General features: G+C 47.1%; 1 protein-coding gene across 1 annotated transcript; it reads left to right on the forward strand.

Annotated features, from left to right (window-relative positions):
- The first annotated feature begins 9343 nt into the window (after positions 1–9343).
- Positions 9344–26677, forward strand: Ptpn18 (protein tyrosine phosphatase non-receptor type 18). Its single transcript, XM_057751578.1, has 15 exons — positions 9344–9436; positions 12019–12127; positions 12371–12447; positions 12539–12634; positions 12728–12766; positions 20191–20259; positions 21851–21913; positions 22186–22328; positions 24024–24090; positions 24170–24247; positions 24332–24421; positions 24595–24683; positions 25629–25837; positions 26225–26299; positions 26459–26677. Exons 1-15 carry the CDS (start codon positions 9344–9346, stop codon positions 26524–26526), a joined length of 1365 nt encoding a protein of 454 aa, XP_057607561.1. The 3' UTR covers positions 26527–26677.
- Positions 26678–27033: the final 356 nt, after the last annotated feature.

Below are 27033 nucleotides of genomic sequence, written 5' to 3' on the forward strand. Positions count from 1 at the left end.
TTTTTGTTGTTGTTTTTGCCTTATGTTTAAAAACCACTTGATAATTGTCTTTCTGGGTCTGGGGTTACCTCACTCAAAACGATATTTTCTAGCTCCATCCATTTGCCTGAAAATTCAAGATGTCGTTATTTTTTTCTGCTGTGTAGTACTCCATTGTGTAGATATATCACATTTTCCTTAACCATTCTTCGGTCGAGGGGAGAGACCCTTCCTTCAAATGTACTCTCGGTTACAGTTTCTAAGGATTAGAATGTCTTTTTCTTTTTAAACTTTATGTGTAAAAGTGTTTTGCCTGCATACGTGTCTGTCCACTTGCAGGTCTGGTGCCTGAGGAGGCCAGAAGAGGGTGTAGGATCCTCTAGGTCTGGAGTTAGACAGTTTTTAGCCATCATGGATGCTGGAAATTGAACCTTGGTCTTAAAGAGCATCCTAGTGTTCTTTTTCTCCTTTTGTTTCTTCAAGATGGTTTCTCTGTATGGTTCTTGGCTGTTCCAGAACTAGCTCTGTAGACCAGGCTGGCTTAGAATTTAGAGATCTACCTGCCTCTTCCTCCTGAGTGCTGGGATTAAAGGTGTGGATCACCACCGCTGGCAGCATCTAGTGTTCTTAAGCACTGAGCATGCTTGTATATGAGTTTGTTCTTGTAACTTTCTCCACACTCTGTTCTGTGTGTTTAGTTTTTAAAATTATTTTGATATGATACACAGAGTTTCTTTTCTGGTCCTGCCCATTTGGTGTTCTGTGGGCCTCTTGTATCTCTTTGGGCATCACTTCATCTAGAATTAGGAGATTTTTCTTCCATAATTTTATTGAAAATATTTCCTGTTCATTTGACATGCAATTCCTATTCTTGTATGTCTATAAATTTTGCCTTTTTGTGATGTCCCAAAGATCTTTAAAGTGGAGTGTTAGTTGACTACAAAACACACATTTCCTTAAATACTAGTTTGGGGGGAACTGAAGGGCCACCAATTGCATTTTGTGTGTTAGTGTATTGTTACTGTGGGTGTGAGCGGAGAGAGAAAAACAACAGCGGGATTGGTAATTACTATTAGGTCACTGTAAAGTGGAGGAGGGGCTCGTGTAAAAGAAGGAATGTTGGGAACACAAGGGGGGTGAGACGTGGGAGATTGAGTTATAAATTTACTGTGGTGACCAGACTAGCTTTGAACTCATCTTCTGCCTTGGCCTCCCGAATGCTGAGTTGAAAGGTATGTTTTACCATGCCTGATCTGATTGTTCACTTCTAAATAAAGTACCAGAGGAAGTCTGCTGAGGCTGGGTTAACATCAGATGGGAGCTACAGGTCAGAGATGCAGGTTTCTGACCAGATCCATCTTTAAGAGGCCCTGGTGCTGCCAAAAACATGTGTGAGCACTTGTCTGAGTAAATTTCCTCCAATGCAATGGCAGGTAGGTGAGGCCGCCTTGGAGAGGTAACAAACAGTCTAGGGGAAAAGTTAATATGTAGATTTTAAGGATGTCAATTTCTGGACCAGCAAATGTCTCAACAGGTAAAGGTACTTACTGCCAACTCTGACAAGCTGAGTTCAGTCTCCAAGCCCCTTTGAAGGAAGGAGAGAACCCAAACCCACAAGTTGTTCTCTCCACATATGCCTCCATGAACAAAATAAATAAAAATATAATAAAGACTTTTGCAGGGCAATGGTGGCGCATGCCATTAATCCCAGCACATGGGAGCAGAGGGAATTCCAGGGTAGCCATAGCTACACAGAGAAACCTTGTCTCAAAACCAAACAAAGAGAATGTCATTTTAGTCTGATGGTTTGCTTTTTCAAGACAGGGTTTCTTTGTGTAGCCCTGTCTATCCTGGAACTCAGGCTAGAGTAGGCTGGCCTTGAACTCACAGATCCACCAGTCTCTGCCTCCCAAGTGCTGGGATTAAAGACACGTACCAACACCACTGGGAAGATACCATTTTCAAATCTGGGAACAGCATTAATCTCATGGTCCTGGTAGCTCCAGTATCCTGGGATCTCCGTTACAATTTAGGCTTTACCTTCACAGCTTCATGCAGTAACCTCATACTTACCCTGCCACACATTGCCTGGCTTTATCTGTTCTTTGAAACCATGGATATGACTCCTTGAACCCCTCAATCTTGCATCTTTTATGGCTGAAAATCCCGGACCCACATAGATGGTGCTGTCAAGTTCTGCTGCTAAGATACAACATAGCCTGATGTCCTTGGATCACAGCTACACTGAATTGGTGCTACCCTGGGGAGACTCTGTAATGGAGTGCTTTGACAGGTGCTTCTCGGTGGTGCTGATTGCTTTAACAGTGTGGCTGCATCCTCATCACCAGCCTGACAGCTCCCCTGTCTTTGTCCACTGACTTTACATTCAGTTTCACCCCAGTTCTCAGGACATGGTGGAATGAAGCCATTTTCGGAGACTAGCACACAGATGCAAGCCCTTTGGGCTCTACGGCGGTTCTCAATTGCTTTTCCAGTCCACAGTTCTAAATTCCTTTCCTTCCTACAATCAAACAAATTCCCATGATGTACAAACCACAGGGTCTTACAGCAGCAGCCCCACTTCTCAGTCTCAGTTTATGTCAAAACACCCCGAGAAGTCTCTTGAGGAAGGAAGGATTAATTTTGGCTCTCAGTTCAAAGACAGTTCTTTGGGACAGGGAAGTTATGGCAGCAAGAACTTGAATCAACGTAGGAAGCATAGTGTGGGGATGCTGCTTGTCAGCTAGCTTCCTTTTTATTCAATGCAGAATTTAAGCCCAGGGAATGGTGCCGCCTATTTTTAGGATGGTTCTTGCCTCAGCTTACTCTATATTAATGCCTCACACACTTGGCTAGAGCAATGCTTCTCAACCTTCCTAATGTTGCGACCCTTTGATGCAGTTCCTTATGTTGTGGTGACCCCCAACCATAAAGTTATTTTTGTTGCTACTTCATACATATTTTTATATAGCTATAATTTTGCTGCTGTTTTGAATCGTAATATAAATATTGTTGGAGACAGAGGTTTGTCAAGGAGTTGCAACGCACAGGTTGAGGATGACTGGTCTAGAGGCCTCTCATTGGTCTAGAGATTTCTCAGGGGTGTGCCTGAAGGCTTACCTCATAGGTAGGTAGTTCTAGATCCTGTTAATAGTCAGCTGTACTATCACTATTTAGCCTCCAGAGAGCGCTGAAGTGTAGTGTGGCGCTCTCTTTATGATGTGTACCTGTAGCCTCGAGATGCTGATGTTGTTCCAAGGAAGGAACCATTGATTCAGAATACTGAAACCTCTGAGGAGATTGGGGAACCCCAAAGGAGCTCTCCAGGAAGCCCTGATACTGCTGGGCTCAAACCCCTGCTTGCAGATGGAGAGGGTTGTGCATTCTGTTTGCCGAAGGTCAAGCTTGCGGATGGCTAGGGTGTCAGCTTGTAGAGCCTGAGAGTTTTTAACAGTGAAGCAGTGAAGTGTGTGTGTGGGAAGGGTGTTTGACAATGTCTTCTATCCATTTGGTTTGTTGAATTTTTTGGTTCAGTGGAAAAGAAAGCTTGAGAATAATTGAGTATTAGGGGTTATCATCAAAGAATCTCCCCTGAGTTAAAGCAGTGTCTCCCAGGTTTTCCACTGTTGTTTCTTTTTTCTTTTGAAACAACAGTTCAGGCTGGGCCCCTCACAGCACCCATCAACTTAGTCCTCAGCTCTTGAGTGGCCAATGGACCAAGGACTCTGAATGTTATAACTATATAAAGCCTCAGATCCAGTTAGAGTCAAACATTCCTGCCCTCTTTGTCAGCAACCAGTCAGACCAGTTTTACCTAGATAGAGTTCTGCTCCAGTCTGCTTTTGGTTGCTGTGACAAGCACCGTGACCAAAAGCAGCTTGAGGAGGGAAGGGTTTACTTGGCTTACTAGTTACTATCATTTACAATGGGTAGAACATGTTAATACTTTCTTATTGCAACAAGGGCAGAACCAGGGAACAGTTATAATCAGATCAAAGGAAACCCCAGGTCCAACATCATTGCTCAAATTTTGCAGCTCAGTGTTTGACAGCTGGTATTCATTCACAATCTTCTGAGCTCCAAAGAATGTGCAGCCTGTGGCGCTTTGAATGAGAATAACTCCCACGGGCTCAGTATTTAAATGTTTGATTCCCTTGGTGGACTGCTTAAGTGTTAGGAGGTGTAGCCTTGCTGAAGAAGGTGTGACACTGGATGGGCTTTGAGGTCTCAAAAGCCCTTACCAGGCCCAGTCTTGCTTTCTCTGTTTGCTGCTTATTGATATGTAAGCTCTCAGTTTTTGCTCCAGCACCATGCCTGTCGGCCTGCTGCCATATGCCCCGGCCATGATGGTCATGGATGCAATCCCTGAAACAGTAAGCAATCCCTGAATTAAATGCTTTCTTTTATAAACTGCCCCTGTCATGGTGTCTCTTCACAGCAATAGAACAGGAAGACACAGTCCCACTTCTCTGCCTCTGCTATCTGCAGCACACAACAGCTTTTCTAGTAAGCTTAGGCTGGCTCCTCTCTGTTAATTGTCCTTGACTGATATCCCATAGTCTCCAATGTGCTGGGGTCTTCGCTACAGCTAGGAAGGCTGTGCCTTCCCCAGTGGCTTCTCTTGACCTCCTCATGAACTCCGGCTCTTTCACATGGTGCCAGACTTCAGCTTCTCTCCGTGACCCCTTCGATGCTGATTTCCACTAAAACTGAGACTGCGCCTTTACCAGTGGCCTCTCTGCAGAGAGTCTGCCACCCAGCCACAGTACCAACTCTGCTGCGCTTGATGACCCCTTCATGCTTACAAACCAATTCCATGTGAGAGGCTTTTATCCATTACCAAGTTCAGTTATCAGCTAGAGATGCACCCAGCCCAGACCACAGCTTCTGTATACTGACCCGGAGGAAATAACTTCCAGATTTCACCTCAGTGATACTGCCCTCTTAATAATTGCTGCTGCCTTCTCAGCATCCGTCACCCCAGTAAAACAAAGAAGGCTTCATTTCCAGATTCTGGATTCAAATATACCACACAAATGGAACTGAGAAAGATTCTCAAACTTCCCTTGGAAACATTGTAAGCCATTGTTATCTTCTCTTCCAAGGGCCCACAGAACAGTTTGCTAACACTCAATGGCTTTCCCAGTCCAAAGATCCAAAATCCTCCACAGTCCTCCCCAAAATCAACATTGTCAGGTTCAGCACAGCAAAAACCCACTCCTAGTATCAATTTCTGATTTAGTTTGTTTGCAGTAGCAGTTACAAACATCGTGACCAAAAGCACCTTGAGGCGTGTGCTGGCTAGTTTATCTCAGCCTGACACAAACCAATGTCATTTGGGAAAAGGAAACCTCAACTGATGAGTGCCCCCACCAGATTTGCCTGTGGCCTAAAGACTGATTGATGTGGGAGGAGCCAAGCTCACTGGGTGCTCCTAGTACCATCCCTGCGCTGGTGGTCCTGAGTGCTCCAGGAAAGCAGTTAAGCAAAGCCAGTAAGAACACGCCATGGCCTCTGACTCAGTTCCTGCCTTGAGTTCCTGCTTTGACTTCATTTGATGATAAACTGTGATTTGGAAGGGTAGGTGAAATAAATCCTTTCCTCCCCTAGCTGTTTGGTCATGGTGAACACGTTAATAGAAACCTAACTAAGAGAAGAAAGAGTTGATTTGACTTACAGGTCACAGCCCATCACCGAGAAAAGCCACATAAGGAACTCAAGTGGGAACCTGGGGGCAGGAATGGAGGCAGAGTCCCCTGAGGACTGCTGCATCGCTGGCTTGCTTCCTCCTCCTTGTGCAGTCAGCTTTCTTCAAATAATATTTTTTTCCTGCCAGTTTTCTTGCACAGCCCAGGACCACCTACCTGCCTGGAGTAGCCCCACCCACAATGAACTGGACCCCTCCTACATCAGTTAGCAATTTAAAACAGTATGTCCACATTCTCGTCCACAAGCAATCTGACATAGTGGAGTTCAACAGAGGTTCCCTCTTCTCAGGTGTGTCAAGCTGACAGTCAAGATTAACCATGAAGATAGACAGAATCCCAAGAGAACAGACTCCCATCTGGATAGCCAGATAGAATTTTAGACAGACGAGAAGACAGACATCTAGACAGATCAGTGGTCCCAGAGAAATAGAACCCCCCTTCCTTGCTGACTAAAATTAATCCCAGCCAAGCAGAAGACAAAACATCGCCACCAATTAAGTTACCCCAGTGGAGACCCATCACCCTCCCAGTCAGTGTTCAGATGGACAGGCTTACTTATTGGCCAAACTTGAGCCTATGAGAGAAATAACCTTTTTCTGCAGAAAGGATACCTCCTTCTGGAGAAATAGACTCCACTGGGCCTCCCAGCTAGATTCTCATTCCCTGCTTGCACAGATCTCCAGATCCCAAAGCAGAGTCTCCATGCACTGGTCAGCTTTCCTGTCCTGCTGCCTATTACCATAGCTGACCATTGACCTCTCAGGGCTGCCACTGCTCCTGGGTACCACCAGTATCCAGTGGCCACTGCCCAACATGGTATCTACTGCTGCTCCATGGAGACCTTTCACAATCCCTTAGTGACACTCCTCCATTTGTTCTGGAATCACCTGGCTTAGAATGACTGCCGTTAGTCATCTTGGAGACTCGGCTTCTGTGACTCCTATTTTCACGGAGTTCATAGACCTATGTACTGCCTGCCTGAGTCACCCGCCACCCATGTCTATCCAACAGGCATCGCAGTCCCACTGGCATCTACTGGTCACCTGCTTCCTTGGGAACCAATCCTCCAAGTCTCTAAGGCCCCTCAATTAATGAATTGACCTTCACCCTGCCCCAGGTGGCACCAACTTCCAATCACTGCTGGTCACATAACTGACCTCCAGTGAGCCCACAATTACTGTCTCTTCTCAGTGATCCCTGCTGACCCCCTTAGAACACACAAACATGAACAGTGGCTCCCCAATAACTCACAATAGTCTAGATCCCCACTTTTTAAGGCTTAAAACAATTCCTCCGTAGCTCTGTACATAAGCAATGTGCTTTGATCATAGTCCTCCCACTGCCCTCTCTAATCCTCTCCTCTTCCTGCAGACCCCCTTCATGACAAGCCCTCTCCTACTTGCTTGTCCTTGGTGTGTATGTGCACCACTGCAGTGAGCTGGGGTTTTCTGAATAGGCATGGGTAGGGCGGGTTCACTTACTTGAGTAAGGGAAACTTACCAGTGGCTGCACTATTGAGGAATGTGACCCCCCCCCCATGACTATTAATGGCCTATAGCTTCTCAGAGAGGCTTGCTGAGTCGCTCTCATTCATGATGGCACTTTGATAAACCCAGAGTTATGGGTTCATGGGTGCAACCGCTATGCCATATCCAGAAGACAATGTTTCATGGTACCCCTCACCTTCTACCTTCTGGCTCTTATGTTCTTCCTGCCCACATCCCCACCCTGCAATGTTCCCTGAGCCTTGGAGAGGGTGGTACAGATGTCCCTTTTAGGACTGAACACCCAACAGCCACTCACCCTCAGCATTTTAAACCATCTGATTTTACCCTCATCTCTCAATATTTAAGCTAGGTCCAGCAAGCTAGAATCTGCAAACCACAAAATATTAAAAAATGTAACGAAATTAAAGGATTGTTGCCAACACATGTATAAAACATTTTAAAAACTTTGGCCAGGCAGTGATGGCACACACCTTTAATCCCAGCATTCAGGGGGCAGAGGCAGCAGATCTTTGTGAGTTTGAGGCCAGCCTGGTCTACAGAGCCAGTCCCAGGACAGCCAGGGCTACACAGAGGAACTCTGTCTCAAGAAACAAAAAAAGAAATTTATCTTATGTATATGAGTATTACTTGCCTGTATATCTGTGCCATGTGCATGTCTGGTGCTTGTGGAGGCCAGAAGGGGGCATTGGGTCCCCAGAACTAGAGTTTCTGATGGTTGAGAGTCACCATGTGGGTGGTGGGAACTAAATCCAGGTCCTCTGGAAGAGCAGCCAGTGCTCTTAACTGCCGAACCATCGTTCCAGCCCCTCTAAGCTTTTTTTTTTTTTTAATTACATTTATTTGTGTGTTTATGCACAGGGCTGAGCACGTGGAGGTCAGGCTAACTCATGGAAGTGATTTTTTCCTCCCACCATGAGTGTACCAGGAATGGAACTCAACTTCTTGACAGGTTTGGCAGAAAGGCCTTTAGCTGCTGAGCCATCTTATTGCCCACTGCCCCCTTTCAATGAAAAAAAAAATTGGATACAGCCATCCCCTCCCCCACCATCTGGCTGTTTTCACGTTGGCAAAGTGAAAGTACATAGGATAGAGGTCAAGTAATTAAGCCCAAACCAGTTCTTGTCTGGCTTTTCAAGATGCTCTCCATTCTTCCATGTAAACACTGTGATGACCACTAAGTTGACAGCCTGTTACCAATGGCCCCACAGATCTTTCAGTGACATAAGGCACTTCCAGTCCACGGCCCTATCCTTCCATACTCAGCCCCAAATGATTTCCTCTGAGCCCTCCCTCAGTAGAGGGCTGGCAACCCCTGAAATTCTTTGGTTACCCTGCAGGTGTTGCTAGCCCATCTACTGAAGCCTGTGTTTTGGCAGCCCCCCCCCTTTTTATTTTGTGTGTACGTCGGGGGGGGGATGTACCGTTCACCTGCCTCTGCCTCCCGAGTGCTGGGATTAAAGGCGTGCGCCACCACCGCTCGGCTTTCCCATGAACTCTTTTCCAGTACCTTAATTCTCTTCCTCTCAGAGAGGTGTGGGATTAAGAGCCTTATGTTAGGACTAGATTCTGGTATCCTCGCTTTTCCAGCAGATTTCAGAAAGAGAAAAACTCTCAGGAATAGACCTTTTCCAAAAGCACAGTGGCAGGACAGTATTTTTCTTCGAAGCCTGCCTTTCCCCTCTCTCATCTTCAGCTGTGGCACAGCTGTGGATGTCTGCGTGCTGCATGCAGGCTGGGTGGCCTCGCTACCCTGGAGCAACCTTGGGAACCTGGCCTGCGACACTAAGGGCGCAGCCATCCACCGGGAAAGGGACGTGGTGGTGAGTCCGGTCTAGGGACTGGTTCAAGGGGGTCCGAGCGATCCACGAGAACTCAACTGCTGCTGCACTGCAGTCTAAGCACCTGAGGCGCCATCGGGGAACTGCGGGTCAGACAGACACACGATGTCCAGTTCGACAGCAGTAGCTGCCCGCGCCCGTGGGTGGGGCGAAGTGGAGTGAGTTCCTAATGCAATTGGCCAAGGGGCGTGGCTTGCCAGCCACTGACAGCCTTCATTGGCTTCTGGGACAGAGGCTCCGCCCCACACTTTCTAAACTCTCTCGCGGCGTGGGAGCGCGGCGTGCGCAAACCTCTGCGGCGGGTCGCAGCATGAGTCGCCACTTGGACCTGGTGCGGAGCTTCCTGGAGCAGCTGGAGGCCCGGGACCGCCGGGAGGGAGAAATCCTTGGCCGCGAGTTCAGAGTGAGTGACACTCCAGCGATCAAACTTCGCAGCTAGGCTGTCCCCACCGCTGTCCACCTGTGCAATGTCAAAGTTCTGCCTGTTTCTCTCGGTTCCCGGGGCGTCCGTCTCCTGCCTCCGGCTCTCTGGTTTCCTCTTCCAGCACCTCCGACGCGCTCTCAACACTGTCTCTCAGCCTTTCCTACTCTGCCCGCAGGTGCCCAGAGGGTGAAGTACACCGCGGTCTGGGAGGAGTCGGGCACACTCAGGGTCAGTGTATCCAGGAGCGACCCTTCTCCCTAGCAGGGCGGTGGCTGCAGCTGGGGAGGGAGGCAGCACACCTGCGCTGGACTCCCAGTCCCCAACCCGGGCCACTCCTAGGTCACCTTGTAATCCCTGGGAGGAAGTGGCTTGGGGCAGCAGAAAGAGGAACAGGGAAACTTTGTCGCTTAGCCTTTGAGCTCCGCGGAGTTTAGAATTTCGAGTCCCTGCCCGTGACCTGGGGAAGTCTGACTTCAGTTTCCACTGTTTTGAAAATGTGAATGTTAAAAGTTGGTCTGAGAAATTAGGTAGTCTTGGTAGAAACACTTAGCACGTATTGGGTGCTCACTGGATAGGTGCCCTCAACATACATTACAGAACTTGTAAACGTTACATCAGGTAGTGCCAATCCAGCCTGTGAAAGAGAATACCACTCAACAGGTATCAAACACAAATATGTATTATAAATATATAAAAACAAATATGACAATTAAATAACCACTTACAGACTGGCATGGTGGCACACGCCTGTAATTCCAGCACTTGGTAGCCTAAAACAGGAGGATCCCCGTGAGGTCAAGGCCAGCCTGAGTTACATAATTTGAGGCCACTCTGAAATACAGAGTTAGGTTGTCTCACAGAAAGAAAAAGATAGTTCACACAAAGATCATTATGTAACCCAATAACAGTACACCGTGGTGGCACACACCTTTAATCCCAGTACTCACGCTGGAAGGGCAGGGGTGGATCTCTGTAAGTTTGAGTCCAGCCTGGTTTACGTAGAGAGTTCCAGGATAGCCAGGACTATGCTGAAAGACCCTGTCTCAAAACCAATGACAATACCACCATACACAACAAACAACAATACCACAATACATAAGCAAATATTAATAAGTACCAAATTTATTAAATTTATAAATATACAGACTAAACATGTATAGATGCAAATATAAATAATTTGCACATGTAAAATACTTTAACATAAGAAATATATAAGTAATACAGGTTTTTTTTGAGACAAAGTTTCTCTGTAGCCTTGGCTGTCTTGAAACTTGCTTTGTAGACCAGGCTACTCACTCCAGGGCTTTGGTTTTTCCGCCTCTGGGACTGGAATTCCAACAGTCACACCACTGTAGGAAGGTGTCTCTGGGGGCTTTGAAGTGGTGGCCCAAACGCAATGGCAACTTGATAGGTGTTTATTATCATTGCAATTATGAACACCGGATAATAAGAGTAATATTCTTCACTAATTATAATAATGTACTAGTTATAAAGCACCTATAGCATCTTCTTATATGTTATATGTTATAACATAAATATGACATCTTGTCACGTTGTATCTTGTATAAAGCACTTATTTTAAAATTTTATTTGGTATGTATGTGCATGCACATGCACACATGTGCTCACAGTATTCTTGGAGACCAGAAGAAGGTGTTGGGTCCCCTGATGCTGGAATTACAGGTAGTTGTGAGCTGGTCAGTGCTGATGCTAGGAACCGAACTTGGGTCCTCTGCAAGAGCAGAAAGCATTCAACCGCACTAGACCGCTCAGCCATCTTTCCAACCACCATTTAATTTTTTTTGAGACAGTATTTTATGTACCTCAGGCAGATCTTGAACTCAATATGTAGCCAAGGATGATTCTGAGCTTCTTATAAAATTGTTCGTGCGTGCATGCCTGCGTGCGTGCGCACGAGTATGTGTAACCATAAGAGTTGGTTCTCTCCTTCTACCTTATGAATTCTGGTGGTCAATCTCGGATCATCAGGCTTGGTGGCAAGTACCTCTACCCACTGAGCCATCTCCCTAGCCCATTTCATTTGTTCAGGGGTGGGAGTCTTGTGCATGCCACAAGTACCCATGTAGAGGTCAGAGAACAACTTTCTCACTCCTTATTAAGGTGTGCGATCTGGGAATTGAGCACAAATCTTCAGGTCCAAATACCAAATGCTTTTACCCACCGAGCTTTCTTTTGGGTCTAGATATTGCATATTTTATTATTTATAGTACATTATAATGTGGATGGAGGATGCAGGCCTGAGAGGTCAACCTCCTTGTGGGACCTTTGGCAAGTTGCTCAACCACTTCCCCCGTCAGCTTCCATCTGCACAATGGACAGTGGGTACTTTCTACTTAGGACGACTGAATCATCTAGGCGTGTTTTCACTTGCTGTTGCCGGATATTATTAAACAGATTCTTATGCCATGGGTTTGCACGAGTCTTTCCTCGTCTGTTTGGATAACTCTTGGGATGTTTCAGTGTCCCAACACTCTGACCTGGCTTCTTCCTTCTTCTCTCTTGCCTCTTCTCTTCTTTTGGCTCGCGGTGCCTTCTACCAGGATATTAAGGCCCGCTCGGTGGCCTGGAAGACTGGAGGTGTGTGCTCCACTAAGGTCGGCAATCGGCCTGGGAACACGAAGAAGAACCGCTACAAAGACGTGGTGCCATGTAAGTCATCTTTAGGGAGTCAGGGCCACTTGCACAAACGCTAGGTGGCAGTGCCCTAGTGGCAGCAGCTACCCACTGCCCGGCCCCAACGCTCCGCTCCGCTCCGGTACGTGAGGCAGCTGCATTACTCTTTGAAGCCACAAGGGGCAGATTCCTACCAGTGTTCCGTTACCTGGTTTGCTTTCGCCTTGGAAGCCTTCAGATAATTGCACACCCCTCTCTGTATGTCTTACCCACTGGCAGATGACGAGACCCGCGTCATCCTTTCCCTGCTGCAGGAGGAGGGACATGGAGATTACATCAATGCCAACTTCATCCGGGTCAGGCTAGTGACCAGGGAAGAGGTGGCTTGGGGGTGGGGAGGGTGGGCTTCAGAATCTTGTTAATGAATGATGAATGGGCCTTTCCCAGGGCACAGATGGAAGTCACGCCTACATTGCGACCCAAGGACCCCTGCCTCACACTCTGTTGGACTTTTGGCGCCTGGTTTGGGAGTTCGGGATCACGGTCAGCATTGGGGGACCCTGGGCATGGTTCTGAGTCACCCTCCTTTCTGTTTCCTCACCAGTGACCTCCCTCTTCCTTGCTCCTCTTGTCTAGGTGATCCTGATGGCCTGTCAAGAGATAGAGAATGGACGGGTGTGTATCCTCAGCCTCCCAGAGTGCAAAGAAGGCTTGTGTAGGGAGGGGAGAAGGAATCTTAGGGTCTCCTTCTTGTCTCTAGGACCCCGGGTTAAGTCCTTGGCTGACTCCATTGTTCTTCTGCAAAAGCAGCTAGTCCTAGTTTTGCTTTGATCTTTTTCCTTTTGTCCCCTTGGCGCTGGCAACTGGGGCTTTCCACCAGCCCATGACATGTCCAAAGACCTGTACTGTTCTGTTTCCTCTCTGGTCTTTCTCTCTGTACGCCTCCCTGCTTTTCACACTCCCCTCTACTTACGCTTGCCTGTTCCTCAGATGAGACAGAGAGGGCTCTCCTCCGGGGCCTGTGCCTTGGCCATCCCCTGCCTTAGACTTTTCAATTGCCCATTCTGTTACCTGGACCTTCAACTGGCTTCCCACTCTCCAGCATGCCCACCTGTCACTCCTTCCTGTTATTTTCCCATTTCTAGTCTATCTCAACAGTTTGTATCCACCTCAACACACTGGCTAATTCTACATGCGAAATACACTCACAATAGTGTGATTACACTCCACACGCTATTGGTTTCGCCTTTCTGCCGGAATACAATCTGTTCAGTCGCATATAGCAGCTCCCTCCTGTGCTGCTGGTACTTGGGAGGCCAAAGAGAGAGGATAAAAAGTTTGAGGGCAGTCTGGGCAGCTCAGGGAGGCCGCCGACATTTCCATCATCCCGTTAGCCGTCGCAGACAACCCCGAGTCCACTTTTGATCACTGCAGGTTTGCCTACTCTGCATCATTCACACGCGATGGAACTGTGCAGCGAGTGTCTTTTTTGGCTGGCGTCTTTCCCTTTGTGTTTTTGGTTCTTGCACATGGTAGTGTGTTCACAGTTTGCTCCTGTTGCCGGGTCGTACCACACTGAATGTTTCCCCATTTCCCTCCTTGAAGTGGTTTGTAGATGCTGGGTTGTTTCCATATGTTGGCTTCGGTGAATCACACTGCTATGAACACTCATATGCAAGCCTCGAGTGGACATGAACTTTCGTTTCTCGAGCTGTTGGAACTGCTGGGTCATGGAGGAACTCTACTTTTAACTCTATTTTAGGGAAGTGACAAACTGGTTTCCGCAGGAGCTGCACCGAGTTACGTTTTCATCCATAGTGCATGACAACTCTGGTTTCGTCAGAGCCTCACCAGTGTTTGTTATGCTCTTTTTAGAAACAGTTCCTTTATTGGGGGGGAGGGGCGTGTCCATGTGTGCAAGTGCATGCTGTGGAATGGGGTGGAGGTTAGAGTCAACTTTGGGAATTGGTTCTCTTCTCCACCATGTGGGTTCCTGGGATTGAACTCAGGTCATCTATCCTGGCAATTAGTATGTTTACCAGATGAGCCATCTTGCCTGCTCCCTGCTCATCTGTCTGTATAGCCATTGTTGGGAATATGAAGGAATCTCTAACTGGGTCTTTTAAAACATATAAAATGTATGTAAACATAAAATTTGCCTCTCAAGGGACTGAAAAATATTTGGAGGTTAAGAGCACTTGTTGCTTTTATAGAGGACGAGAACTCAGCTCACAACTGCCTGTAACTCCAGCTCCAGGGGCCTCTGATGCCCTCTTCTGGGCTCCTTGGGCACCCAAACACATTTAACATTCATTCTCACATAACAGAGACATGCACACATGCATACGCACGCGTGTGCGTGCACACACACACACAAATAAAAGGCATAAACTCTCCCTTTCCCCCTGGTGCTGGCCACCTGTCTTCTGTCTCCGCTGAATTGCCTGTTCTAGTTGTAGACGGGCTTATAAAGTAAGTGTCCTTCTGTTTCTGGTTTATTTCCCTTGATGTTTTCAAGACGTGTCCATGCTGTCACATCAGAATTTCATTCTTTTTAAGACTACTATGCCATCGCTTTGTGCCATGTTTTCTTTACCCATTCATGTGTTGATAGATGTTTGGGTTGTTTCTATCTTTTAGACTACTATGGATAATGCTGTTCGCACACACTGGCAAACAGTTATCTGTTTGATTCTGGGTTTTGTCTTACTCCGTTTATGTGTCTGTGTGCATACTTGTGTCTGTGTGTGAACAACACATGTATAGTTATGGATGTGTACACCTGTGTGCATACATCTCCCGTCTCACAAAGTCACCCTGGCTGGCCTGGAACTCAGAATGTAGACAAGGTTGGTATTAAGCTTAGAGACCCACCTTTCTTTATCCCTGCCACATTGCTAGGTTTAAAGGCTAGGCTCTGTCTCTGCCTGACTCTCTTATTCCTTCTGAAGCAGAATCTCTCCCTGAACTCAGTACTTGAATTTTCTCAGCTAGCCTAGAAGCTAGCAACCTCAGAGAGTGTCCTGTCTCTGGCCACCTGAGCTGGGGCTGCAGAGGATGCCTGGCTTGTTATATGGGTGCAGGGATCTGAACTTTAGTGCTCATGGTTGTGCAGCAAGCACTCATGATTGCTGAGCTAGCTCTCTAGAGCACCTTCTATTTTTCCAATTCATTGAATATAAATCTGCGGTAGAATTACTGGTTAATTTTTATTTCACAGTGTCTAAACCTTTTACGATTCCACCACCTAGGGGTTTTGGTTTCTCCATATGTTCGCTAACACTTGCTATTTTGTGTGTGTACATGTATATACACATGTATGTGTGTCTGGGTGTATATGTGTTTGTGTGCACACCAAGTGTGTGTGTGTGTGTGTGTGTGTGTGTGTGGTGTGGTGTGCTCTTGAACATATGGAGGCCAGAGAAGGAATTGGACATCCTTCTTTATTAACTTTCTGCCTTTTTCCGCAGAGGCAGGGTTGTCCACTTAGCCTGGCGCTAGGCTGGCAACCAAGCCCCAGGAATCCTCCTGCCTCTGCCCCTACAGTATTGTGGTTACAGGTGCAACCCAGACTTTTCATGTGGGTGCTGGGTGTTTGAATTCAGATCCACATTCTTGTTCAGCAACCGCTCTTACGCATGGGCCATCTCCCCAGCTCAACAGTTGTTATTTACCTTCCCACTCATTAAGAAAACAGCTCCCAGGATAGAGAGATGGCTCAGTGGTCAAGAGTGCATCCTGCTACTGCAGTGGACTGGAATTTGGTTCTTAGCGCCGGCATCAAGCGATCACAACTACTTGTAACTCAGCTCCAGGACCCAACAATTCTGGCCTCTGCAGGCACTGCGTTCACCTGCACATTACCTCCTCAATTAAAAATAATAAAAATAAATCTTTTTTTGAGGCAGGGTTTCTCTGCATAGCCCTTACTGTCCTGGAACTCACTCTATAGACCAGAGAGCCACCTGCCCCCTACTTCCTTAGTGCTGGGATTGAAGGCATGTGCCACCATCACCAGGCAAAAATAAATATTAAAAAAGAAACATTCATTTTGGTTTTGTTTTTCAAATGTTTTTGTATGTCCTCTCTGGACAAGCATATATTTGGGTCCCATTTTAAAACTGGTCTGTTGTCTTTGTTACTGAGCTGAAAGAGCTCTGGGTACAAGTGTTTATCAGCATACGACTGATGACTGTGGACTGGATTTTCCTTTCTCAGTAGGAACACTTTGCACACACATACGCTTTGATCGTTGTGTTCTAATCTATCATTCTGTATTTCTTTATTATTATGTAGACAGTATTCTCGGTATTTTGTCTGCATGTGTGCCTGCATGCCAGAAGAGGGCACCAGATCTCATTACAGATGGTTGTGAGCTACCATGCAGCTGCTGGGAATTGAACTCAGGACCTTTGGAAGAACAGGCAGTGCTCTTAACCATTGAGCCATCTCTCCAGCCCCTAACCTATCATTCTGCTGGTGTTTTTTTGCATTTACATCTAGGAAGTCACTGTCTAAAGAATAAGTATCTGCTTCTGTGCTTTCTAAGTTTTTCACAACTTTATATCTTGCATTTCTTATTCTTTTGAATTAACTTTATGCATACAGGATGAGAAAGGAATCCAAAGTTCTTGTGTATGTATTCAATTGATCCCATGCCTTTGGTGAAGACCATGCCTTCTACATCAATCCCATGGCATCTTTATTGAAAAAAATAATCGTAAGGGCTTATTTCTGAGCTCTCAAATTTTTCCATTGATCTATAAATCTGTCTTTGTATTAGCAAGAGAAGGTTGTAATTACTGTACTGTTGTAGCAAATTTTGAGATTTCTTTTTTTTTCAGTGGTGGGAATCAAAACCCAGAACCTTTTTCTTGGTAGGGAAGCATTCTACTCCCGGACTAAACCCATAACCCCGGAAGCTTCCAGTAAGGAAGTGAGCCCTTGAATTTGTCCTTTCTCTATGTGCTTGTATGGGTGTGCTGTGTGGTATGTGTGCATGTGATGTGTGTGAGTGGGAGGGTACGTGTACATATGTGTGAGCATGCGTGTGGAAGCCAGGGGATAACCTCAGGTATATTCCTCTATTGCTCTGCACCTTACTTTGAGAAAGGGTCTCTTGCGGAATCTGGAGCTCCCTGATTCAGCTAGAATGGTTAGACTATGAGCCTAGGAAGCTTATTGGCACTTTCCCACCTGAACCAGCTCTCTAGCACTGAATTTGTCCTTTCTGGAAGATGGCTTTGGTTATGCACCTTGTGCAAAAAGGTGAACAAGGCCAGCATGCTGCTCGTGTTTAGAAAGGCCTTCCTATGAGCTGGCTCTCAGATGAATTGTGAGGGTTTTCTGTAAGGATGGGCCGTTATACCTAACATATGTATGCTACTGAAAAGCACCCAGCAAAATTCCCAGGGAGCCGACTCCCTAACAACCTGTGGTTGACATTCTATCACTTCTGCCCCACAACTCATCGCTGGGCTAATGAAGCACACCCTTTGAAACTCTACTGGGCAAGCAGCTTTGGAAGCTTGTGTTCTGCCACCGTTGAGCCACACTTTTCCCTGTGCTGAATTTATTCTGTGTCTTTTCACTGGACCAAGTCATGGCCATGAGGACGACGGTGTGCCGAGTCCTCTCTGTCCTAGTAAACTGTCAACACCAGAATGGTCTTCCCTAGCCCCCACATCTGCACTTCTATATTCATCCTAAGATTACATTTTTGGCAATACCAAAAAAAAAACCTGCCCACCAATCCATTTCCCCAGCTCTGATACTGATATTGTATTGTCAAAACACCTTGCATCCCTAGGATTAATCCTGTTTATTCTTAGCTTATAATACTTGGCTGGTATTTTCTTGAGAATTTGGGCTTTAAGTTTGTGAGATATTGGTGGGTACTTTGTGATCCCTGGTTTGGGTAGGACCATATTTGGTTTTAGTGTGCTAGGTCATGTTTATGCTCCTTCAGGTTTGGCTGGTTGGTTAGTTGTTGTTGTTGTTTTTTGGATGTATGAAGTGTTATTATTAATTCTGCCTTACTTGCTCAGTAAATATAACTCGATTATTTTTTATGGGAGGCAAAAATGTGAGGAATGTTTTAATGTAACGACATGTCTGCTTTTGTCTTTGTTCTTTACTGTTTTCTGTAGCTTCAAGTTTCCATCTGGTGTTGTTCTATGTATATGAGAAGCTTCTCCTTATAGATTTGCTTGCAGTGAACTTGCTAAGTTTTTGTGTGACAAGGTTACTATTTTATTAATTTATTGGGGGGCGGAGTATGAGTGAGCCATGGCACGTGTGTGAAAGTCAGAGAGCCATGGCACGTGTGTGAAAGTCAGAGAGCAACTGCCCAAGAGTCTCCTCTTTCCTTTGGCCGCGTGGGGACCTGGGGATAAAACTACGGTGGTCAGGTTTGGTGACAAACAATTTTACCCCCTGAACCAACAACCTAACCCAAGGTTTGTGTGTGTGTTTTTTTTTTAATTCCAGTATTCTTAGGATGTCACATGATTATCTTCTGGCTTACAGAGTTTCTAAAAATATTGTCAGCACATGTGTTTTGCTTTTAATTTTTTTTCTCATTATTATTTTCTTTCTTTTTTTCTTTTAATCAGTTGGGTCATGGTGTATTTTTCAACCTTGTTTTCTTTATGTATTTCCCCCCCAATACAGATTATTGACTTTATTAATTTCATCATCTTTGGGAAACTTTCAGCTTTTATTTCTTCAAGGATGATTTCTGTTCTCTCTGGGACTAGAGAGATGGCTCAGTGGCTAAGAGCGCTGACTGTTTTTCAAGAGGATGTGAGTTCAATTCCCAGAACCCACATGGGAACTCACAACAATTTCTAACTCTAGGTCCAAGATATCCACTGCCCTCTTCTGGCCTCAGGCACCAGGCATGCACCCAGTGTCCAGAAAGACATGTAGGCAAAACACCCATACACATAAAATAATTTCTGTTCTCTCCATCTCTCCTCTTCTGAATTCCGGGTACCATTTGGTGTGTCCCACAAAGGACTGAGTCTCCTCTCTCCTCTTTCTCCTTCTTCTTCTTCTTCTTCTTCTTCTTCTTCTTCTTCTTCTTCTTCTTCTTCTTCTTCTTCTTCTTCTTCTTCTTCTTCTTCTTCTTCTTCTCTTTGTTTATGTTGCAGTATCTTCATGCTCACTGCTTTCCTTTCCTTTGGGGTTTAACCTGCTATTTGAGAACTTCAAGTGTTTTAGAATTCCTTTTAGGGCTGGTTTTGCACCTTACACTCCAGTCTTTGTTATATTGCTATTTTAAGGTCTTTGCCTCTTTCCTCTGTCGCTTCTGGATCTTTTTCTACTTGCTGATTATTTCCCTGGTAACAAGTCACATGTTACTGCGTCATTGTTTATCAAGGACATTTTTATTAGGTGCTGGATGGTTGAAGTGTCTCCTAGTTCAACGTTAGGTTGTGTTGACTTTCGTTAAAGAGTATTTCAAGTGCTTTACTTTTCTAGGAAGGTGGCCAAGTCTCTTTTGAATGTTTTATTGCCTGGCCCTTCCTATTTCCCTGGTTTCTATTTGCATAGCTCTCTCTTCCCTGAAAATTCAGTGTTGCCCTCTCTGAGCCGCGATCTGTGTTTCTGTAGCATGTTGGAATAATGAGGCTCCTTAGTTCCTACATGTCAAGGAAGTAGGCCAGTTAGTCCACTTAGTGCCTACACCCTTGCAGCACAGGTGTCTTTGATGGGAAGCATTGGTTCATGTACTTAGTTCTAGCTCGAGGCAGCAGGAGGATACCCTGAACTGCCTTCCCCCAGTGTAATCAAAACATTGCCCCTCAGAGTCAGGCAGATCTCTGTGAGTTTGAGGCCAGCCTGGTCTACAGAGTGAGTTCCAGGATACCCAGAGCTACATAGAGAAACCCTGTCTCAAAAAACCAAAATAAATAAATATATAAATACATAACTAATCTTGCCCCTATGGAGTGTGCATGTGTTTAATGTCATACTCTACAGCTGGCCTCTATCACAGCCACAGCTGCTGGCCCTTCCACGTGTCGCACTTGGGTGTCTTGTCACTCTGAAAGTCACCTCCTCATTCACTCTTCCTTTCCTCCTTCCCTCTGCAGAAGAAGTGTGAACGTTACTGGGCCCAGGAGCAGGAGCCACTGCAGACAGGGCCTTTCTGCATCACCCTGGTAAGCCGGGGCAGGGATGGGAACAAGGTGGGCTCTGCGGGCCTTGGGTAGTGGGGAGATTTCCAGGAAGATATAGAGAAGGAGAAACCTTGGACTGGATGTACAAGGATGAGCCATTTCCTCACAGCTCCCTGACACCACAGAAGACTCAGAACACTCTGGGTTTGTCATACAAACCATCAGAACACAATTTAAAGTTTTTACTTTATTATTATTTTATTGTTATTATCAGCGTGTGTGTGTGTGTATGTGTGTATGTGTGAAATTTTGCTGGCGAGAGAATCAAGGACTTCACACATGCTCGGTAAGTGTTCTTCTCAGGTCCTAGCACTTTTGACTATGACTACTGTTACCTCTGTAACCAAAATGTGCCTGTTCAGGTTTCTGCAATTCGTATTTCTTTACCATGTGCAGAGAACTGCATACAGATACAATGAGACCGATGTATTTCAGAACAATGGACCTCTCGTGTTCATCGGACAGGGATTAATTTTGTTTGTATAGTCATTCCTCTTTTCCTGTTCTGAGAGAAGTTTCCTTGAAAACTTTGGGAGAAGTTTGGACCAAAGGAAAATTTATAAATATTATCAGTATAGAAATTTATTTGAATTAAAAAAATATATGGCTGAATTTACAATAACGTAATACTTACCTAAAGGAAATACCATCATTGGCTGTGAAACCACTTTTTGTTTGTTTGCTTGTTTGTTTGCTGAGACAGGGTTTCTCTATGTAGCCTTGACTATCCTGAAACTCTCTGTAGACCAGGATGACCTCAGATTCACAGAGAACCTCCTGCCTCTTCCTCCCGAGTGCTGGGATTAAAGGCATGCACCCACCAGAGCCCAGCTGACTGTGAAACCATTTAAAGATATTCTTTTGAAATTTAAAGAAATACATAATGAGAATGGACAAGGGAGAAAAGAGCAAATATAAGTCCTCTGAGGATTGGGAATTCTAACAAGGACACACTAAGTAACCTAGCCCAACAGAGTCTGAATTGGAAGCCATGCTCAGAAAGCTCTCTCGTCTCTCAGCAACATGGGAAATAAGTCTGTGGTCCCAGGAATGTAAGAACAGCACTGCAGGCCAGAGACTTTTTAAAATGTTTTAGTATTTGATTTTTACTCAAGAATGCTTTGCTTGCATTAGGAATGGTAGGATACACATGTCATCCCAGCATGTATACACATGTAGTATACACATGGTAGTATACATATGTATATACACACGTAGTATACACATGTCATCCCAGCACGTATACACATGTAGTATACACATGGTAGTATACATATGTATATACACATGTCATCCCAGCATGTATACACTCGTAGTATACACATGCCACCCCAGCACGTATACACATGGTAGTATACACAAGTATATACACATGGTGGTATACACATGTCATCCCAGCACATGGGAATCTGAAGCAGGAGGCTCTCATGTTTGAGACCAGCCTAGGGCTCTACAGCAAGATCGGTCTCAAAACCAAAACCCAAACCCAAAGCTTTGCTTTCTGGAAGTATGAAATGTGCCCCTGCAGGTCTGTGTTTCCCTTTTGTTCTCTCTCCTCTTCTCACACGCTCAGATAAGGGAGGTGCCAGTGAATGCAGACATCACTCTCAGGACACTCCGGGTTACATTCCAGAAGGTACTGAACAGGCAAAAGATGAAGGGGCTCTTGCACGGGAGAAGCTGTTTCCACCGCCTTAAACTGGGCTCTCTTTGGTTTTCATCACCCTCAGTGATTATGCAGTGGGCTGGTTTTCCTTTGCGGAGCGGGGGATGGAGCGCACAGCCTCGTGCATGCTGTACAAGTGCTCTTCCCCCAGCCTTATCTGGTGGATTTCAATGGAATACGCTTAGGGCTGTAGTAGGTGCTCTATAAATGTATGCTTTTCTATTCTCTGTTCCCCGTCCCAGGAATCCCGCTTTGTGCACCAGCTGCAGTATATGTCCTGGCCAGACCACGGGGTTCCCAGTAATCCCGACCACATTCTCACCATGGTGGAGGAGGCCCGTCGCCTCCATGGAGCTGGCCCTGGACCCCTCTGTGTCCACTGCAGGTTTTTTTTTAATTTTTATTATTTATTTATTTTTATTATTTAATTAAAAATTTCCACCTCCTCCCATTTCCCTCCTGCTCCTCCCTCCCCCTCCTTCTCCAGTCCAAAGAGCAGTCAGGATTCCCTGCCCTGTGGGAAGTCCAAGGTCCTCCCCCCTCCATCCAGGACTAGGAAGGTGAGCATCCAAACAGACTAGGCTCCCACAAAGTCATTACATGCAGTAGGATCAAAACCGAGTGCCATTGTCCTTGGCTTCTCAGTCAGCCCTCCTTGTCAGCCACGTTCAGGGAGTCCGCTTTGATCACATGCTCCATCATCCAGCTGGCCTTGGTGAGCTCCCATTAGATCAGCCCCACCGTCTCAGTGGGTGGGTGCACCCCTCGCGGCCCTAACTTCCTTGCTCATGTTCTCCCTCCTTCTGCTCCTCATTTGGACCTTGGGAGCTCAGTCCAGTGCTCCAATGTGGGTCTCTGTCTCTATCTCCATCCATCGCCAGATGAAGGTTCTATGGTGATATGCAAGATATTCATCAGTATGGCTATAGGATAGGGCCAGTTCAGGCTCTCTCTCCTCAGCTGCCCAAGGATCTAGCTGGGGACATCTCCACGGACACCTGGGTACACATCTAGAGTCAAGTCTCTCACTGACCCTAAAATGGCTCCCTTAATTAAGATATCTACTTCCCTACTCCCATATCCATCCTGCCTCCATCCCAACCATCCCATTCCCCCAAGCTCTCCCCATCCTCCCCTTCCCACTTTTTTCTCCCCATCTCTCCTTACCCTCACCCCATCCCCACCCCCAAGTTTCCAATTTTTGCCTGGCAATCTTGTCTCCTTCCAACACTGCAGGTTTTGAGAACAGGCTTTCTAGGCTCTGTAGAGGCAGAAGGTAGAGGGTGAAGCAGAAAAGCAAGGAAGAGAGGTTTTGGCTCGAAAGCAGTCTTTCCCTTTCAGTTGCCTCTTTTTGAGAAACTTCTGTCCCTATGTTCATGATATAATGAGCTGGAATCTTTAGCATTTGCTGAGCACAGACTGCCTACTGGGGAGTAAGCATATAGCTGATACTTCATAAGCCCAAGTGGGCTTATGAATAAAAAATGGTTTTCCTGTGCTGAAAAATTAGCTCAGTGGGTAAGGTACTTGCTGTACATGGACTTGAGCTCAGATCTCTAGCACCCAGGGAAAGCCAGGACGGGCGGCTTGTCTCTGTGACCCCATGGCTGGGTGAGGGGTAGACACGTGGATCCATGGGGCTTGCTAGTCAGCCAATCAAGCCAGTTTGTGAGCACCCCATTTAATAAGAGACCCTGTCTCAAATATAATGTTGATCTCTACACACACACACACACACAAACACCCCAAATTGGCACACACTAGTGTACATATAAAAACCAAAGTGTTTTATTTGAAATTATAATCTAGGGATCCTGCAATTTAAGAGGTACTGCAGGGGATCTGACTCAGCTCAGCCCCAAATTCTCCATGTAGAAGAGGTAGAGGTATCTGTAGGACAGGCAGGCCAGCATCCCAGCACTTAGGAAGTTGAGGTCAGAGGGTCAAGAGGTCCAAGCCAGCCTGGGCAACACGGCAAAACCTATGGGAAGTGGAGGGGGTTGGGAGAAGAATGGAAAAATGGGGAAGAGGTCGTTGTGGGCCGGCTGTGATAGAGTCTGCTCCGATTCTTGCTTGTCAGCGCTGGCTGCGGACGGACAGGTGTCCTGTGTGCTGTGGATTACGTGAGGCAGTTGCTGCTGACCCAGGTACGATGCCATCTTCTGTGTGCAGTGTGTCCCACACCTGCCTACCAGGGCCTGTTCACACTCCCTCTCTCTGTCCCAGACAATCCCACCCAATTTCAACCTCTTTGATGTGGTCCTCGAGATGAGGAAACAGCGTCCTGCTGCCGTGCAGACAGAGGTGTGTGCTTGCCCTGCCTTTCTATCCCCCGGACACGGGGAGGCTTCTGTGTTTTCCCTTCTCAATGACCACTCACCCCAACAGGAGCAGTACAGGTTCCTGTACCACACCGTGGCCCAGCTATTCTCCCGTACTCTCCAGAACACCAGCCCCCACCACCAGAAACTGAAAGAGGTACGGAGTCCCCAATTCCACTCTGTTAGCCACCAACACTCTGACGTTCCTGAGAACAACAGTGGACTTGCTGTGCCAGGGCCCTTGCCTGCCCCTCATAAGCTTATCTCAGCACCACAGTGACCAGCATAAGGGGCATGGCCTCACGACCCTCCCCGCCTGCTCTCCTGTAGAACTGTGCCCCAACTGGAAAGGATTCCTTGTCCCTCAGGATCTCCCCAGCGCCGGCTGACACATCCCGCCCACCAGGTGGTGTTTTCAGGTACTGGTACTGGCTGAACCACCCACAGTTCACTCTGTGTCTGGACCGCCTACCCCTGCATTCTGAGTTAGCCTTTCCCTTGCTCTTGCAGATGGTAATTAATTAGACAAATATATTTTTAGACTCTCTCTCTCTGTGTCTCTGTCTTTGTCTGTCTGTCTGTCTGTCTGTCTGTCTCTGTGTGTGTGTATGTGTGTGTATACACGCACTGAGAGGTCAGAGGATATAGAAGGAGTTGCTGGCAGGCCTGCTTTTCGTCCTGCCTGGCTCCCATACGCATGACTAGCTTAGTCCCGGAAATAATTACACGGAAACTGTATTCATTTAAACACAGCCTGGTCCGTTAGTTCTAGCCTCTTATTGGCTAACTCCCACACTTGATTATCTGTGTAGCACCAGGAGGTGGGGGCTTACCTGACCTGGCAGCTGGCTCCAAGGTGTCTGACTGACTCTGCTTTCTTTCTCCCAGCATTCTGTTAGGTCTACTCCACCTATAATTTCTGCCCTATCAGAAAGCCAAGGCAGTTTCTTTATTAACCAATGAAAGTCAGCAGATAGATAGAAGACCCTCCTACATCAAGAGGACAATCTTGGGTATGGGTCCTCGCCTTCCATATGTTTTGAGACAGTCTAGTCTCACTGTGTACATCAGGTTTTTGGGGATTCACCTGTTCCTCTCTCCCCTCTCAAGTAGGAGTTCTGGGGTTACAGCCACACTCGACCAAGTCTGCCTTTACATGGGTCTTACTTGTCAATCTGTCCCTGTCCCCCTTACTGTAGGGAACCCCCGCTTTCAACCCTCGGGTGGCCCGCCCCTTCCCTCCTTTGCTGCGCTGGGGACTGGGGCGGCAGGCAGGAAGGAAGCCCGCAGCCTGGGGTGAACTTGCTCCCTCCCCTGCTCTCCCTGTACTCTGTGCTTTCACTTCCTCTGCTTGTTGCCCGCAGCAGGAGCATCTCCGTACCCGGATCCCAGACTGGGACCATGGCCGACACGTACGCTGTGGTTCAGAAGCATGGCGCCCCCGCGGGCGTAGGGCGGGGAACGCGGGTGCCCAGCAGCACCGACACCATAATCTACAGCCAGGTGACTCCGCGTTCCCAGCGGCCGGTGGCACACACCGAAGACACGACGGGGACGACGCCACCGGGCCGTGGTGAGTTGGGGCCGGCCTGCTCGGAAAGCGGAGCTGGGGGCCACCCGCGCGCACCTGTTCTCATGTTCGCCACCTGCTAAGGCTCGGGGTGGGGGTGGGAGATCTAAGCAACCCCACGAGGGTCAGCTCCCGAACCCAGTCTGGCCACATCCTGGGCTCCTGATTGTGGGGGTTCAAGTCTCCCAAATGAATCGCAGGTCAGGTCTCAGTTGAGAGGTTGGGTCTAAGACCGGCCCCAAAGATAGACCTCCGGACTTGGCCACGCCCGTGGCTCCGCCTCCAACTGTTTACCTCTGCCAGGGAAGTCTGTGACTGCGCCCTCGGTGGAGTCCCCTGGGACTCGAGAAGGTTGCTTGAACTGATCGGTAGGGGTTCTTCTGCCCGCAGTTCCTGTGGATCTAAATCCTCCCGGGCCTGATGCCTATGAAGAAGTAACAAATGGAGCGCAGACTGGTGGCCTAGGTAAGTCAGTTAGAGCCTACGGTGCAGCTTTGGAGAGCCCCAGGAATTTGGCAGTTCTGGCTGGAGCTTGGGACTCAGGCTGTCCTTTATATACCAGGACCTGGGGGTGTTTTGGGAGAGGTCGCCCTTTCACTCCCCAACTTCTCTCCCTTCTCTCAGGCTTCAACTTGCGCATTGGAAAACCCAAAGGACCACGGGATCCTCCAGCAGAGTGGACGCGAGTGTGAGTGCTGTCGCGCAATAGTGGCTGGACTTCTGCAGCCTTGCTGCTGTGCACTGTGTTGGAAATGGGACTTGTGGGTCTGCATCAAAATAAAAGTTTCTCAGGGCGGAAAAAATAAGGGCTTTGCCCCAGTGTTTATAGCAATCAAAGCCCGAGGCTTGGAGAGGTAAGTGGGAGATCACTGGCGGTGGGTCTACCCTGAGAAGATTTAAGAAAGAACATCAGGAGTGGGCGTTGCGACCCCCTCCCCACATACCCAAGAGGCTATAATCTATTGGTAAGCTTCCAGAGACATCCCCTCACCACAGAATGAGAGGTGTATCCTCAGTACCGGGGCTTCCTTTGCCCAGGCACTCAGGTGACCACAAGGGGATGAGGTAGACGACCCTGAAGATGGGTAGGATGGACCTCCCACTATTCAGACAGATCCAGATCAAGCCTAGCTATGGCCAAGTGGACTGACCCCAGATAGGCAGATAAAAAGAAGAAGAAGAAGAAGAAGAAGAAGAAG

The sequence above is a fragment of the Chionomys nivalis genome, chromosome 19 (genome assembly GCF_950005125.1).
Source record: "Chionomys nivalis chromosome 19, mChiNiv1.1, whole genome shotgun sequence".
Taxonomy (NCBI): Eukaryota; Metazoa; Chordata; class Mammalia; order Rodentia; family Cricetidae; genus Chionomys; species Chionomys nivalis.

Coding starts and splice junctions, on each gene's coding strand:
- Ptpn18 (XM_057751578.1), top strand. CDS start 9,344: ATGAGTCGCCACTTGGACCTGGTGCGGAGCTTCCTGGAGCAGCTGGAG. Junction 9,437..12,018: donor TCCTTGGCCGCGAGTTCAGA/GTGAGTGACACT, acceptor GCCTTCTACCAG/GATATTAAGGCCCGCTCGGT. Junction 24,422..24,594: donor ACCACCAGAAACTGAAAGAG/GTACGGAGTCCC, acceptor GCTCTCCTGTAG/AACTGTGCCCCAACTGGAAA.